This window comes from Myotis daubentonii, chromosome X (genome assembly GCF_963259705.1).
Source record: "Myotis daubentonii chromosome X, mMyoDau2.1, whole genome shotgun sequence".
Taxonomy (NCBI): domain Eukaryota; kingdom Metazoa; phylum Chordata; class Mammalia; order Chiroptera; family Vespertilionidae; genus Myotis; species Myotis daubentonii.
This window is the reverse complement of record NC_081861.1, coordinates 21,200,533-21,214,337: the sequence shown is the minus strand read 5'-3', so window position 1 is coordinate 21,214,337 and position 13,805 is coordinate 21,200,533. Positions and strand designations below refer to the sequence as shown.

Sequence of the window (13,805 nt, the reverse complement as noted above, 5' to 3'; positions counted from 1 at the left end):
TTCACTTGAGTGCTCCCATCTGGAATCTCACCTCCTCCCTCCTTGTTTTCACTTGTTCTGTAGGTATTGGAGGACACCTCACCATCTTCCTGATGTGAGTGCTGCTCCTAGCCTCTACCATTCTTTGGGTAGCGGTGTGTCTTGCTTATCCTAGTATCTCCACTACTGACCCAGTGCTTTCCAAAGAGGACATATACAATTAATGTCTGGCAAATAAATGAGTAGGTGAGCATTTGTAAAATTCCTTTATTAACATTTTCTATGATTACACCAACTTTCTTGAATAAGTCAAGGAAATCCAGGTATATATCTTTTAATGTTACAGAATAAACTGAAATGGTTAAGGAATCCAAAAATTAACCACCTGTTACATTTCCCCCCCTCTAATTTCTGCAGGCTGCTTTCACATTTCCAAGGAAATTCCCATTCCAGTGTCATCATATTTTCTTCCAGACCACAAAAGAAGGAAGTTTCCCCAATTTATTTTTAAAAATATCAAAACTCATTCTTAAACCCAAAGAGCAACAATGCATGTGAGACCACTTTCATTCATCAACTTAGATTCTAAAGCTAATAAACCGTCCATGGGAAGGAACAGCTTTTAAGAAAAACCCAAAGGAGGGGGAACAAAGGATAAACCTCCAAGCCATCAACAGAGAACACAAAGCTGTTGTACACTGTATTCTTCCCAGCCTGACCCAGCCTCTGACTCTCCTGTACTTAGAAATGTGAATGCCCTTTTCAAACACAGAGTGAAGATTTGTGCTCATTCTTCCGTTGGGGAAGGAGAGGCTGTGCCATGAACATGGCAGCAGCATGACCCACAGGGCCAATTCTGGCCTGGGCTCTCTCTTGCTCATCTCTTAAAGCCTCCTCATACCAGCATGAGAAGGAAATGGGGTCAGTCCCTTTGATCTTGGCCAAAAATTCCAGAACTTGCAACTTGCTGGTTTCAGCATGGGCCCTTGGACCCCACATAAATTGGTAGCGTGGTGGATCACTATTAAGCACCTGCTGGTACTCCAGGTAATTCTCCTGCACCCATGTTCTGGTGATGAGATTCCTAGGCTCCCCATAAATGAAGTGCTCCCTCCCAGCATAAACTCCCATCATATTCAGGAACTCCCAAATGTCTTCCTCAGGGGCACAGTTGCCCTCTAGGAAGATCATACCCAGGATGATGATCAGGAGGCCGTTTTTAGGCATGCTCTGGTGGTCACTAAGCATCTCATCATAGGTGAGATCCAGTGAGTTGACAAGGACATAGGAGTGGGTGGCAGGAACCACTTCCTTCACATCAATGCCACAGATTACCTCCAAGCACTTACAAGCTTTCTTAAAAATCACAGAGAATTGACTCTTGTCCCTTTTGTTAACAACGTGTAGCATCTCTGCCTTTGTAATAGGCTTCCTCAAACGATACCTGAGGATCATGGCATGCACCAAATTGGTCACATTCTCATCTATGTGGTCGCTATGCAGAGACTCGGGGTCTGCTGAGGTCTGCAGAGAGCTTGTATCCTTGTTGTCTTGGTTGCTGGAGCCTCCAACTGATGTGCTCCATGCCGTGGATCTCTGAGGACTCTGGGGAGGTCTTGATGTCTCAGAAGCAGGCTGCTCCTGCTTCTCCTGCTTCTCCAGCTTCTCCTCCTCCTCCTCCTCGTCCCCCTCCTCCCACCACTCCTCCCACCACTCCTTCACAGCCTTCTTCTTCTTCTCCTTCTCCTCCTCCTCGTCCCCCTCCTCCCACCACTCCTCCCACCACTCCTTCACAGCCTTCTTCTTCTTCTCCTTCTCCTCCTCCTCCTCCCCCTCCTCCCACCACTCCTTCACAGCCTTCTTCTTCTTCTCCTTCTCCTCCTCCTCCTCGTCCCCCTCCTCCCACCACTCCTTCACAGCCTTCTTCTTCTTCTCCTTCTCCTCCTCCTCCTCGTCCCCCTCCTCCCACCACTCCTTCTCGGCCTTCTTCTTCTTCTCCTTCTCCTCCTCCTCCTCCCCCTCCTCCCACCACTCCTTCACAGCCTTCTTCTTCTTCTCCTTCTCCTCCTCCTCCTCCTTCCCCTCCTCCCACCACTCCTTCTCAGCCTTCTTCTTCTTCTCCTTCTCCTCCTCCTCCTCCTCCTCCCCCTCCTCCCACCACTCCTTCACAGCCTTCTTCTCCTCCTCCTCCTCCTCGTCCCCCTCCTCCCACCACTCCTTCACAGCCTTCTTCTCCTCTCCCTCCTCTTCCCCCTCCTCCTTTTTGTTTTCCTTCTCTTCTTCCTCACCCTCCATCTCTGCTTCTGCTTCACCCTCCTCCTCCTCCTCCTCCTCCTCCTCGTTTCCCCCCTCCTTCACAGCCTCCTTTTCCTCTTCCTCCTCTAAGCTGCCTGGGATTACAGGAGAGGATGGAGGGGAGGGGGAGGGGGAGGTGGAGGGGTAGGAGAAGCTGAAAGAGCAAGAGGAAATGGAGGAGTTCTCCTCCTCAGGTATGGGAAACATTATCTCACTTTGGGCCTGAAAGTTTGGCTCAAATGTGAGGCGTGGGCGCTTTGAGGAGTGAGACATGATGACTCTTGTTGTGGGTAGCAGGTGGAAGTGTGAGCAGGATTATGGGAGATGGGTTCCCTGGAGCCTGGGGGAGAGAGGGAGAGAGTCAGTGGCCTCAGCAGAGATGTGCACCCTCGGCAGCTCTGACAAATACTGACTTACAGGTCTTCTATTTAGGAGGTGCTCTAGGGCCTCAATGGGCTCCTGTCTTCCTGTCCTGGATGGTTTGTCTCCCACGAACCTGTAAGATGATGTGAGAAAGCTCCTCAGGGTGTAGCCAGCCAGCACAGCCCAGGGCTTCTAGGGCTGACTATGAGCAGGTGGTGTTGGGGACTGTGTGGAGACTTTGATAGACATTCAGGGTTTGTATCTCATATTGTCTCCTCGCTCTGCCTGGGCCTCCTCTGCTCTGCTGCCCTGAGGACCGTACCTCACACAGAGGCCCTCTCCTGACAACTGCTATCTGAGGGTTACCTGCATCCCTCACATTGATGCCTGGTGGGGCCTGGGACACCTCCCTCTGCTGTCCTGGGTACTGACCATTCAGAACAAGCCCTCACCTCCCTGAGACCATCTAGAACATTGGTTCTCAACCTTCCTAATGCCGTGACCCTTTAATACAGTTCCTCATGTTGTGGTGACCCCCAATTTCACTGTTACAAATTGAACATAATTAAAGCATAGTGATTAATCGCAAAAACAATATGTAATTATATATGTGTTTTCCGATGGTCTCAGGCGACCCCTGTGAAAGGGTCATTCGACCCCCAAAGGGGTCGCGACCCACAGGTTGAGAACCGCTGATCTAGAAGAAAGTGAGGGTGCATTGTATCCAGCCACTGTGCCTCAGGGCCTCCCAGATCTCACAGCAGGGGAAGGGTAGAGCTGGGTATGCCTTAAGTCCTACGGTGAGGGTGTGCTGCCCTCAGTGCTCACTCAGGGTCCTTACCTTAAATCTTGGCAGAGTCTGGATCTCGTCCCTCTGATGACCTGTTGTGGCTCCCCCTCAGACCACTGCCTCCTTAGAACAAGGCCCTCATCTCCCTGAGAACCCCTGGACAAAGGTGACAAGGCTCCACTTCTTGCCACCCCTGTTAAGTCCTTCCAGTGCCGATGGCAAGGGCTGGGCCCCATCAGTTGGATGGTGGGTTATCCTCAATCCTCTTTCATGGTTTTCATCTTTATGGGTGATAGGTCCTGGGCCAACCCCTGCTAACTGGACATCACCCCCTCAGAAAATGGCCTCACCTTGCCGAGACAGCTCCCGCACCCTTGGAAAAAGTCAGAGCATATTATATCCAGCCAACCCTGCCTGGGTCCTGCCAGAGCTGAGAATGGAAAACAGCCAGGCTCTGCACAGTCTCTTCTTTCTGGCGTGGGAATTACCTTTGGTCCTCACCAAGGGTCCTTTCCTGGACTCCTGGTAGAGCCGGGACTCCTTCCTCTTCAGACCTGATGTGGCTCCCACAGCTGACCGGCCTTCGTATGCACACCGAGGCCCTCAACTCCCTGAGACCGTCGCCAAGACAAAAGTAAAGGGACATCACATCCAGCCATCCCTGCCCCGGGTCTCCCAGGACTGACAGCAGGGATGGGGGTTCCCTCTGTCATCCCTCCAGGTATTCCTCCTTGCTCCTGGCAGGGCCTGGGCCCACCACCTCCAGTGACCTGAAATCAGCCCCTCAGACCAAGGCCTCACCTTCCAGAAACATCTCCGCCCACCCCATGCAGCAAGTGAGGGAGCACCACATCTCGGAATTACTGTCCAGTTCCTCCCAGGGTGGATATTGGGAACAGGGTGGCATTTCTGTGAGCAACTCCCCTTCTGTCCGAGTTAGGGGGTACCCTTAGTCCCCCTTCAAGGTCCTTATCTTACCTTGACGCCTCACAGATCCTGGGATTCTTTCCTCTGCTGATGTCACTAGCTCAGACAAAGGCCTTCACTTCCCTGGGACACTGCAGGCAAAAGGAAAAAGACACCAAATCTAGACACACCTGCCTGGGGTCTGTTCTGGCATGGGGAATATGGTCAGTTCTCCCTCAAAGTATTTATTCATCTGTATCCCGAGCCAGGTCTGTCCTGCCCTCCTCTGACCTGAAGCTCCTCCTCCAGCCACGGCCTCACCTTCCTCAAGCACTCCATCACCTTGACTCCAGGTAGAGCTCCTGGCAAATGTGAGAGTTTTCCCATCTGGCCATGCCAGCTCAGATCCTCCCAGGGATGAGATTCTGTGGGGTCCATCTTTTGGGGGAAAGGGGCTTTCAGGCCTCACTAAGGGTCCTTACCTTGATGCCAGCCAGAACCTGAGACTCTGCCCTCTTCTGAGCTGCTGTGGCTCCCCCTAAAACGGTCGCCTCCTTAGACCACCTCTCTGAGACCTTCCTCCAGACAAAAGTAAGGAAATGCCACATAGGGCCAACATTGCCATGCTCTCCTGGGGTTGGCAGGAAGAGAAGGGTGGGACTGGGGCCCTCTAGCTATGGGGGGAGGGGGGTTTCCAGGGCAGGCTGAGGCCACATCTACCTAGGGTGGGAGACCTTCTCGCCCCCTTCTTGATGTCTGGCAGGATCTGGCTGTATCCTCTATTAACTATCCTGAAGTCACAAACCTCAGAAAAAGCCTCAGCTCCCCCAGATTCCCAAAGTGGACGTCAGAAAATAATACATTCGGTAACCCTCCTGTGTGGCCTGCCAGGCCTGACTGCAGGGGCATTTCTGTGAGATCCCTCTCCATGGGGTGAGAGGTCTTCCCCCAGAGTCTTCATGTTGGCACTTTGCAGGGTGTGATAGCCTCCCTCTGCTGAACTCAGGCCACACTCATGGGAACAAGGTCTTCACCTTCATGAGACACCCCCATCCCCCGGGGAGGTGGGTAATGAAAGAGGGCTACATTCAGCGACCATGCCCCTAGTCCTCCCATTTTGACAGCAAGGGCAGAGAGTGCCTGGGTCCTATCTGTTGTGCTGTAGGGAGTGCTCTCAGTCCTGACACTGGCAAACCCCAATTTGGACCTCAGACTCTACCCTCTGCAGGCTGCCCTGGCTCTTTCAGAGCTAGGTTGTCTCTCCCTTGAGAACCTCCAGATAAAAGCAAAGAGAGGCACATCCTGCCACTCCTGCCCTGGGTATCCTAGGGCTGTGACAGGGGCTGAACACTATCTGTCCTACAGTGTATGTGTGTGTGTTGCGGGGGGGGGGGGGGTGAGGAGAGTGAGGGGAGGGGAATATCTTCTGTCCTCCCACAATCCCTCAATGTATTCAGTGCCTCCTCAGATCAAGGCTTCACTCCCAAGGGGCAAGCCCCACAAGTTCCTGGAAGAAGTGAGGAAATACCACACGTGACTGCTACTGCCTGTGTCTTCCCATGGTTGACAGGGAGTGGAGTGGGGTGTTTGTGGAGCCCCTCTGTCTGAAGTGAATGGTCCCATCATCTATCCTCAAAGTGTTCATATGTATTCCTGGCAGGTCCGGCATCTCCTCGCTTCTACTGGCCTGAGCATGTTCCCTCAGCCCAGGGTCACTGTGTCCCTTAGTTGGCAGAAAAGGAAGTCAGTGGTGGATAAAGAGAGGCGTCTGTGCTCCACAGCCCTGCCCGAGGCTTCTGTGAGAGGCAGCCTATTGTGAGACCCCCACAATCTGGATTCCCAGGTCCTCTCACTCCTCCCTCAAGGTTCTCATCTTGAAGCCTGGCAGGGCCTAGGCCTTCACCCTCTACTGACCTGAGTCTGCACCACACCCCTCAGAAAAAGCCTCATACTCAGCCAGACTGCCAAATGCCCTCTGATTACCAGAGGTAAGCACAAAGGGAAGCCTGGGGCCATGTGCTGTCTGTGCTGTGCTGTGTGTGTGTGTGTGTGTGAGTGTTCGTGTGCGCGCGAGGGTGCGTGTGGTGTGTGAGTGTATGCGCTAGTGCGTGTGAGCGTGTGTGTGCTGTGTTTGTGAGTGTGCGTGTGATGAGTGTGTGCGTGAGCAAGCATGTGTGTGCTGGGTGTGCGCGTGCGAGCGTGTGTGTGGTGTGTGTGTGTGTGTGTGCGCGAGTGAGCGCATGTGTGCTGTGTGTGTGGGGGCACGTGCGAGTGTGCTGTGTGTGTGCGAGCGAGCGCACGTGTGCTGTGGGGGGGGGCGCATGCGAGCGAGCAAGCCTGTGCTGTGTGTGTGTGAGTGTGTGAGTGTTCGTGTGTGCGCGAGGGTGCATGTGGTGTGTGAGTGTATGCGCTTGTGCGAGTGAGCGCGTGTGAGCGTGTGTGTGTGCTGTGTGCTGTGTTTGTGAGTGTGCGTGTGATGAGTGTGTGAGTGAGCAAGCACGCGTTTGCTGTGTGTGCGCGTGCGAGCGTGTGTGTGGTGTGTGTGTGTGTGTGCGAGCGAGCGCATGTGTGCTGTGTGGGGGGGCGCGTGCGAGCGTGCGTGTGCTGTGAGCGAGCGCACGTGTGCTGTGGGGGGGCGCATGCGAGCGAGCAAGCCTGTGCTGTGTGTGTGTGTGTGTGTGTGTGTGTGTGCGTGCGAGCGCATGTGTGCTGTGTGGGGGGGCGCGTGCGAGCGTGCGTGTGCTGTGTGTGTGCGAGCGAGCGCACGTGTGCTGTGGGGAGGCGCATGCGAGCGAGCAAGCCTGTGCTGTGTGTGTGTGTGTGTGTGCGCGTGCGAGCGCATGTGTGCTTTGTGGGGGGGCGCGTGCGAGCGTGCGTGTGCTGTGTGTGTGCGAGCGAGCGCACGTGTGCTGTGGGGGGGGGCGCATGCGAGCGAGCAAGCCTGTGCTGTGTGTGTGTGTGTGTGTGTGTGTGTGTGTGTGTGTGCGCGCGCGGGAGCGTGCTTGTGCTGTGGGGGGGGAGGGGCGCATGCGAGCGAGCAAGCCTGTGCTGTGTGCGTGTGTGTGGGGGGCGCGCATGCGCGCACAAGCGCCTGTGTTTGCGCGTGCGTGCTGGGCCGGCAGCGGCTGGCGCACCCTCTCTGTGGTGAGTTCTCCCCTCAGTACTTTCTCAGGGGTGCTTAGCAGAGGCAGGGGCACCTCCTGCTTCCCCAGCTGCCACAGCCTCATGTCCCTGGGACTCTGAGCTGGAGGGCGGGCCTGGACACACTATATTGAAGGGCCTCGCCTGTGGTCTCTCAAAGCCAACGGCAAAATCATGGCAAAGCTTCCCCCGCCCCCCCCCCGTACCCCCCCCCCCCCCGACACACACACTGAACGGAGGTTTCCTGCATTAGGCAGGACCAGCGAGTGTCTCAGACGCCTTTCTCTGCTGAGCTGACACGGGGCCCACAGACGAAACCTCATGTCTCTCAGACTCTGGAGACAGAACCGAAACGCCACATCAACCACGGATGCTTGGAGCTCCCCAGGACTGCGGGCACCCCAGCACCCTGTTTGGCCCCCACCCTCTGCGGTGGGCGGTCTCCCCCGTCTTCCCCAGGGTGCTCACCTTCATGCCAGGCAGAGCCTCGAATTAATTTCTCGCTCTTTGGACCTAACTCCGCGGGCCTCAGAGAAAAACGTCATGTCCCTCAGGCTCCTGAGGCGAAAATGCCAAAGGAGCCCAATTCGGGAACGCTGCGTGGGGTCACCCAGGGACCACTGCAGGGGCAGGGCGGGGCAGGATTGGTGGCCCTGTGTCTGCAGTGGGCGGTTCCTTCCTGGCTGCCTCAGAGACCTCGCTCTGATGATTGGCCAGTCCTAGGACTCCCTCCATCTGTGGCTCTGAAGCCCCACCCCCCAGCTCCAGCAATAGAGAGCTGGACCCAGAACATCCTGGGAACCTGCCTGGCTCTCCCAGGGTTCATGGTAAGGGCAAGGGGTGGGGGAGGAGGCGGGAGCTTCCCGCCACTGTCTGAGGGGCAGCTCCCCCGCAAGCAAGCACGCACACCTCCACTAGGGTCCTCCTTAAGGTGCCGACCTGAGTCTGACCCGCTCAGAAGAAGCCCCTTGTCCCTCAGGCTCCCCAAAACGCAAGCTGCGAAGTGCCATATCCAGACACCTGTGCGAGGATTTGCCCGGGGCTGAGGCCACAGGCAGGACCGAGTTTGGCCCCTACCCTCGGTGGCGGTGGAGGGAGATCTAACCTTCTTCCTAGGGATTCTCGCCCTGATCATTGCCCAGGCCCAGGACTCCTCCACCTGAGGGTCTGAAGCCGCACCCCTCGGATGGGTTGGGGGGGGGGATGCAATTCTCAAAACAGAACTTCTGGGGACCCTGCCTGGCTATCCCAAGGAAAGGGAAATGGTGGTGGGGTGCGGGAGACTCCTCTGTCTGCGGGGGGCGGGGGGGATGTGGAGGGCAAGGGGGGCAGCTCCCCGCACACCTCCCCTAGGGTCCTCCTTAAGGTGCTGACCTGAGTTTGACCTGCTGAGAAGAAGCCTCCTTTCCCCAGGGCAGTACCATATCCAAAGAAACACCTGTGCAGGGATTTGCCTAGGGCTGAGGCACAGGCAAATCCTGGCAGAACCGAACCTGGCCCCCACCCTCTGGGGTGGGACGTTTCCCCGTCTTCCTCAGGGTCCTCACCTGGAAGTCTGGCGGAGACCAGGCTTTTCTCCCTTCTGACCGAACTCCACACCCTTCACAGAAAACCTCAAGTCCCTCAGATTCCCCAGAGGACAGTCCCCAAACGCCACAACCAGAAACACTGCCTGAGGTCTCCCAGGACGACTGCAGGGGCAAGGCCGGACCAGGACCCCTCTACTCTGTCTGGAGTGGAAACACCACTGAGTCCTGGCTCAGAGTCTTCACCTTGACTCCTGGCACCGCCTGGGCAGCTTCCCTCTGCCTGCGTTCCTGGGCTCCAGATCCAGCTGCTTCCCACCCTGAAACCATCAGGGTGGAAGTGGTGAGGGAGCAGCAGATGGTCCCTATACGCCAGGGCTACCCAGCGTGGACCTCAGCAGCAGGGCAAGGTACACCCTCACACCCTTCTACCCCACACTATCTGAGAATGTAGGCTTACTTTCAGACAGATCCAAGGCATTTCTATTTACTCCCGTCAGGGCTTGCATGTCCTCCCTTTGGCGGACCTCATGATGCACCCCTCAGTCCAAGGCCCCTTTTCCATGAGACTGCCCCTCTGGAGGGAGGACGTGGGGGAGAGATCACTTCTGCCTGACTGCCCTGCTTGGCACCTTCCATGCTGACAGTGTTGGGTGTGGGTCTTCTGCGTGCCCCCCTCTTTTTGGGGGCAGAAGACTCAGAAACCCCTTCTCACGATCCTCCTCTGGAGGGCTGGCAGGGCCCGAGTGCCACCATCCCCCCACCTGACATGGAAAGGGGCAACTCAGAGCAAGGTCTTGAGCTCCCCCTGATTCCCTAGTGTGAAGTCAGGGCCTGCCACATCCCACCCCCACACTGGGGCCTCCCAGGGCTTAAAGTAGGCAGAGGGCTGGATTCTGTGCTACCTCCTGTATGTAGGGTAGGGGTCAATTCGGTCCTCCCTCAGGGCCTGCAACTTGCTGTCTGGCAGAGACCAGACCCTCTCTTCTCCTGCCCGCATCCAGTGACCCTGGCCTGCGTCTTCCCAGGGATCATTGCAGAAACATGGCAGGAAAGGGGCCTATTTCATCAGGAACTCCTATTTTCCTTCAAGTCCTCACTCTGATACCTGGCAAGTTTGGCCTCTTCCCTCTGCTGACCTGTCTGCCAGGCTCAGACCAAGGCCTCCACTCCCTGAGATTCCCTCATATGAAACATGGGGCGCTGCTCAGCCTGAGACCCCTGCCTGCAGTCTCCCAGGAGTAACGTCCGCAGCGATGTAGGATTCAGTGGGGTACCCTCTTCTGGAAGGGGTGGACTGCTCAGTCCTCTCCTTGGGAGGCTCCTCCTCTTGGATCCTGGCTTCTCAATGAAAGACTAGGTGGGAAATGATCCCCCCGCCCCACCCGCCCTGACTGTTTGCTCAAGTGCAGCTCTTACAGAGAATGGTTTGGGTTCTAGCTAGATACTGGTTGGGGGGTAGTAGCACCCATGACAGAGAAGAAGCCCAACTTCCATAGGGTCTCTGTACCAGCCAGACTCAGACTTTGGAAACATTTTATTCTAAAAAAAAAATTATTTTGTACATGGAAGAGGCTGAACAGCTTGATTTTGTGATGCCCTGCCTCCTTTCAGCTAACCTGACATTCCATTGTCCAGTACAGTGATTTTCTTTGTTATAGCCCTCATTTGTAGTTGGAAATATTTTGTACACTTTACCCTTCTACCAAGTGTACATGTAAAATATATGTGTGTGTGTGTCTGTGCGTGTGTGCATGTTTGTGTGTGTCTGTGTGTGTGTGTGCGTGTGAAAAAAGCCTACTCTCCCTACAGGTGATACTGTTGAAATTTAGGCCATTCCTTAATTGTGCTACAATCAAGTATTTTTAAAGAAAAACAACCCATTCTCATTAGAGAGGTTTTAGGTGAATATTAGCAGCGCTGAGTCATATTGCCACAATCAGCCCCATCTTTCCCACTGTCCTGACTTTATTTACCCAGGGCTGCTGGCTTTTGTGGTCTTAGGGGAAGCTTTGGATTTCTGCAGGGATGCAGAAGCACAAGTTTAAAATCTTTGCCCCTCCCTATACTGTCCTCTGCCTTCTATTAAAGTTACAAACTCTGCCCAACTTCTCGTTCGTCCAGAGCGCCCTCACTCCACAGGCAAGTACCAGTTCAACACAATCCTCAGTCTCCCCCAGGGTTTATCATACTTTGTTTTGATTTTATTATTGTTTCTCATTCTTTCTTCTGTGGTTTCCCAGGCTTGGTCTTGGGAGCAGAAGATAGCAGCCCAAGCCCAATTCTCATCTTGGAAGCTACAGGTAAGACACTGAGTGGGTAAATCAGAATTGACATCTTTACAGATGATGTGGATTCCATCAATAAATATGAAATACCTGGTCATTTGGGACTTATTTTACCTGTATCTATCAGTAAATGTTGCCTCTGTAATGATCTCATACATTTATGTGATGATTCTTTTAAGAAAATTTTTGGATTTTGTTGTTGTTGTGAATGGGATATTTTAAAATACATATACTAATTAGTTATTGCTTTTTTTTGTTTCAAGGCTGTTGTTTTTGCTACAGTGAACTTACACTATCTCTCTTAGGTGTTTTATTCATTTGAATATTCCACGTGTTTATTCCTTAGTATTTTCTACATAGCTGATCATATTATCACCATTTAGTATCGTTTTCTTTTCAATATTCATACCTCTTATTTATTTTGATATCCACAGCTCTGACTTTGTGTGTCAGTGTAGTTTTGAAGAATAGAGATGGTCATATGTGTCTTTCCCCTGACTTTCATGGAAATTTTTATTTGCTATAGATTTAAGTACTGGAAATTCCCTTCTAATCTTATTAGTTTTCTACATTGTACCCCATGAATTTGTATTGCTTTTATTTCTACTGTTTTTTTATTTGTTCCCTTTCAGTTAATCTAATGTTTATTCCTCTTTTGGGCTGAATTATGTACCTCAACATTTATGTTGAAATTCTTAACCCCTGCCAGTTGGAATGTGACTTAATTTGATAAAGGCAGGACTGAGGCCTATTTCTTCATGTTCTCAAATTCTCTTCAGTTCCTCACCTTTACCTGGCTTGTATAAACTCCTTACTCTGCTAAACTATGTATGATACTTTACTATGAAGTCCTCCACCTTCCTGCAACTCTGAAAGGGGACACAAGGGGCAGTGCTAAACCTGAGACCCCTGCCAGAAGTTTGCTAGGACTGACATCAGAAATTATGCAGGATTCTGTGTGGTACTTTCTTCTGGGATGAGTGGATCCTTTAGTGTTTCTTTTGTGTCTCCTCGTCTTGTATCCTGGCTTCTAAATTAAATACTACATGGGAAATCAATCTTCACTGCAGGTCTGCCTCTTTGCTCACCTGTAACTCTTACAGAGAATGGTTTTACACTCCAGGTTAGATTCTGGGTAGGTGGGGAGTCCTACCACCCATGACAGAGAAGAATTCCAACTTCCTATAGGGTCTCTTCCTCAGCCAGACTTAGGCATTGGCAATGTTTCAGTGTAAAAAAAAATTGCTTTCTATGCAGATGTGGCTAAACTGTTCGATTTTGGGACATTCTGCCTCTTTTGATGTAATCTAATATTGTGTTATACAATGCAGTGATTTTCTTTTTTAGATGCCCCATTCATAGTGAAAATTATGTTGTACATATCTACTGAGTACATATGGAAAATGTACATGCATATATTTTTTTCCTTTTTTATTTTAAATATATTTTTTATTGATTAAGATATTACATATGTGTCCTTATCCCCACGTTACCCTCTACCCCCCCCCACTCATGCCCTCACACCCCCCCCCCGTTGTCCGTGTCCATTGGTTAGGCCTATATGCTTGCATATAAGTCCTTTGGTTGATCTTTCCCCCTTACCCCCACCCTCCCCTACCTTCCCTCCAAGGCCCGACAGTCCAATCAATGCCTCTCCGTCTCTGGATCAGTTCTTGTTCATCAGTTTATGTTGTTCATTATATTCCACAAATGAGTGAGATCATGTGGTATTTATCTGCTCTCCAGTTCCATCCATGCTGTGACAAATGGTAAGAGTTCCTTTTTCTTCTTCCTCTTAAAGAATGCCTTTCAGCATTTCATATAATGCTGGTTTGGTGGTAATGAACTCCTTTAGCTTTTTCTTATCTGTGAAGCTCTTTATCTGACCTTCTATTCTGAATGATAGCTTTGCTGGATAAAGTAATCTTGGTTGTAGGTTCTTGCTATTCATCACTTTGAATATTTCTTGTCACTCTCTTCTGGCCTGCATGGTTTCTGTTGAGAAATCAGCTGACAGTTGTATGGGTACTCCCTTGTAGGTAACTGACTTTCTTTCTCTTGCTGCTTTTAAGATTCTCTCTTTGTCTTTTGCTCTTGGCATTTTAATTATGATGTGTCTTGGTGTGGTCCTCTTTGGGTTCCTTTTGTTTGGGGTTCTCTGCGCTTCCTGGACTTGTAAGTCTATTTCTTTCACCAGGTAGGGGAAGTTTTCTGTCATTATTTCTTCAAATAGGTTTTCAATATCTTGCCCTCTCTCTTCTTCTGGTATCCCTATAATTCTGATGTTGGTATGCTTGAAGTTGTCCCAGAGGCTCCTTACACTATCTTCATATTTTTGGAATCTTTTTTCTTTTTTCTTTTTCGGTTGGGTATTTTTTTTTCTTTGTATTTCAAATCTTTGACTTGATTCTTGGGATCCTCTTGTCTGCTGTTGGATCTCTGTATATTATTCTTTATTTCAGTCAGTGTATGCTTAATTTCTAGTTGGTCCTTTTTCATATCCTCGAGGGTCTCACT

At 51.8% G+C, this 13,805-nt stretch overlaps 1 protein-coding gene across 1 annotated transcript in view; it reads right to left on the bottom strand.

The window, feature by feature from the left end:
* Nucleotides 1–741: 741 nt before the first annotated feature.
* Nucleotides 742–13,805, bottom strand: part of LOC132223420 (melanoma-associated antigen 10-like) — a 38,784-nt gene continuing 25,720 nt past the window's right edge. The window contains exon 2 of the mRNA XM_059678631.1: nucleotides 742–1,584. Within this exon, the coding sequence (XP_059534614.1) occupies nucleotides 742–1,584 (843 nt within the window). The remainder of the gene's footprint in view (nucleotides 1,585–13,805) is intronic.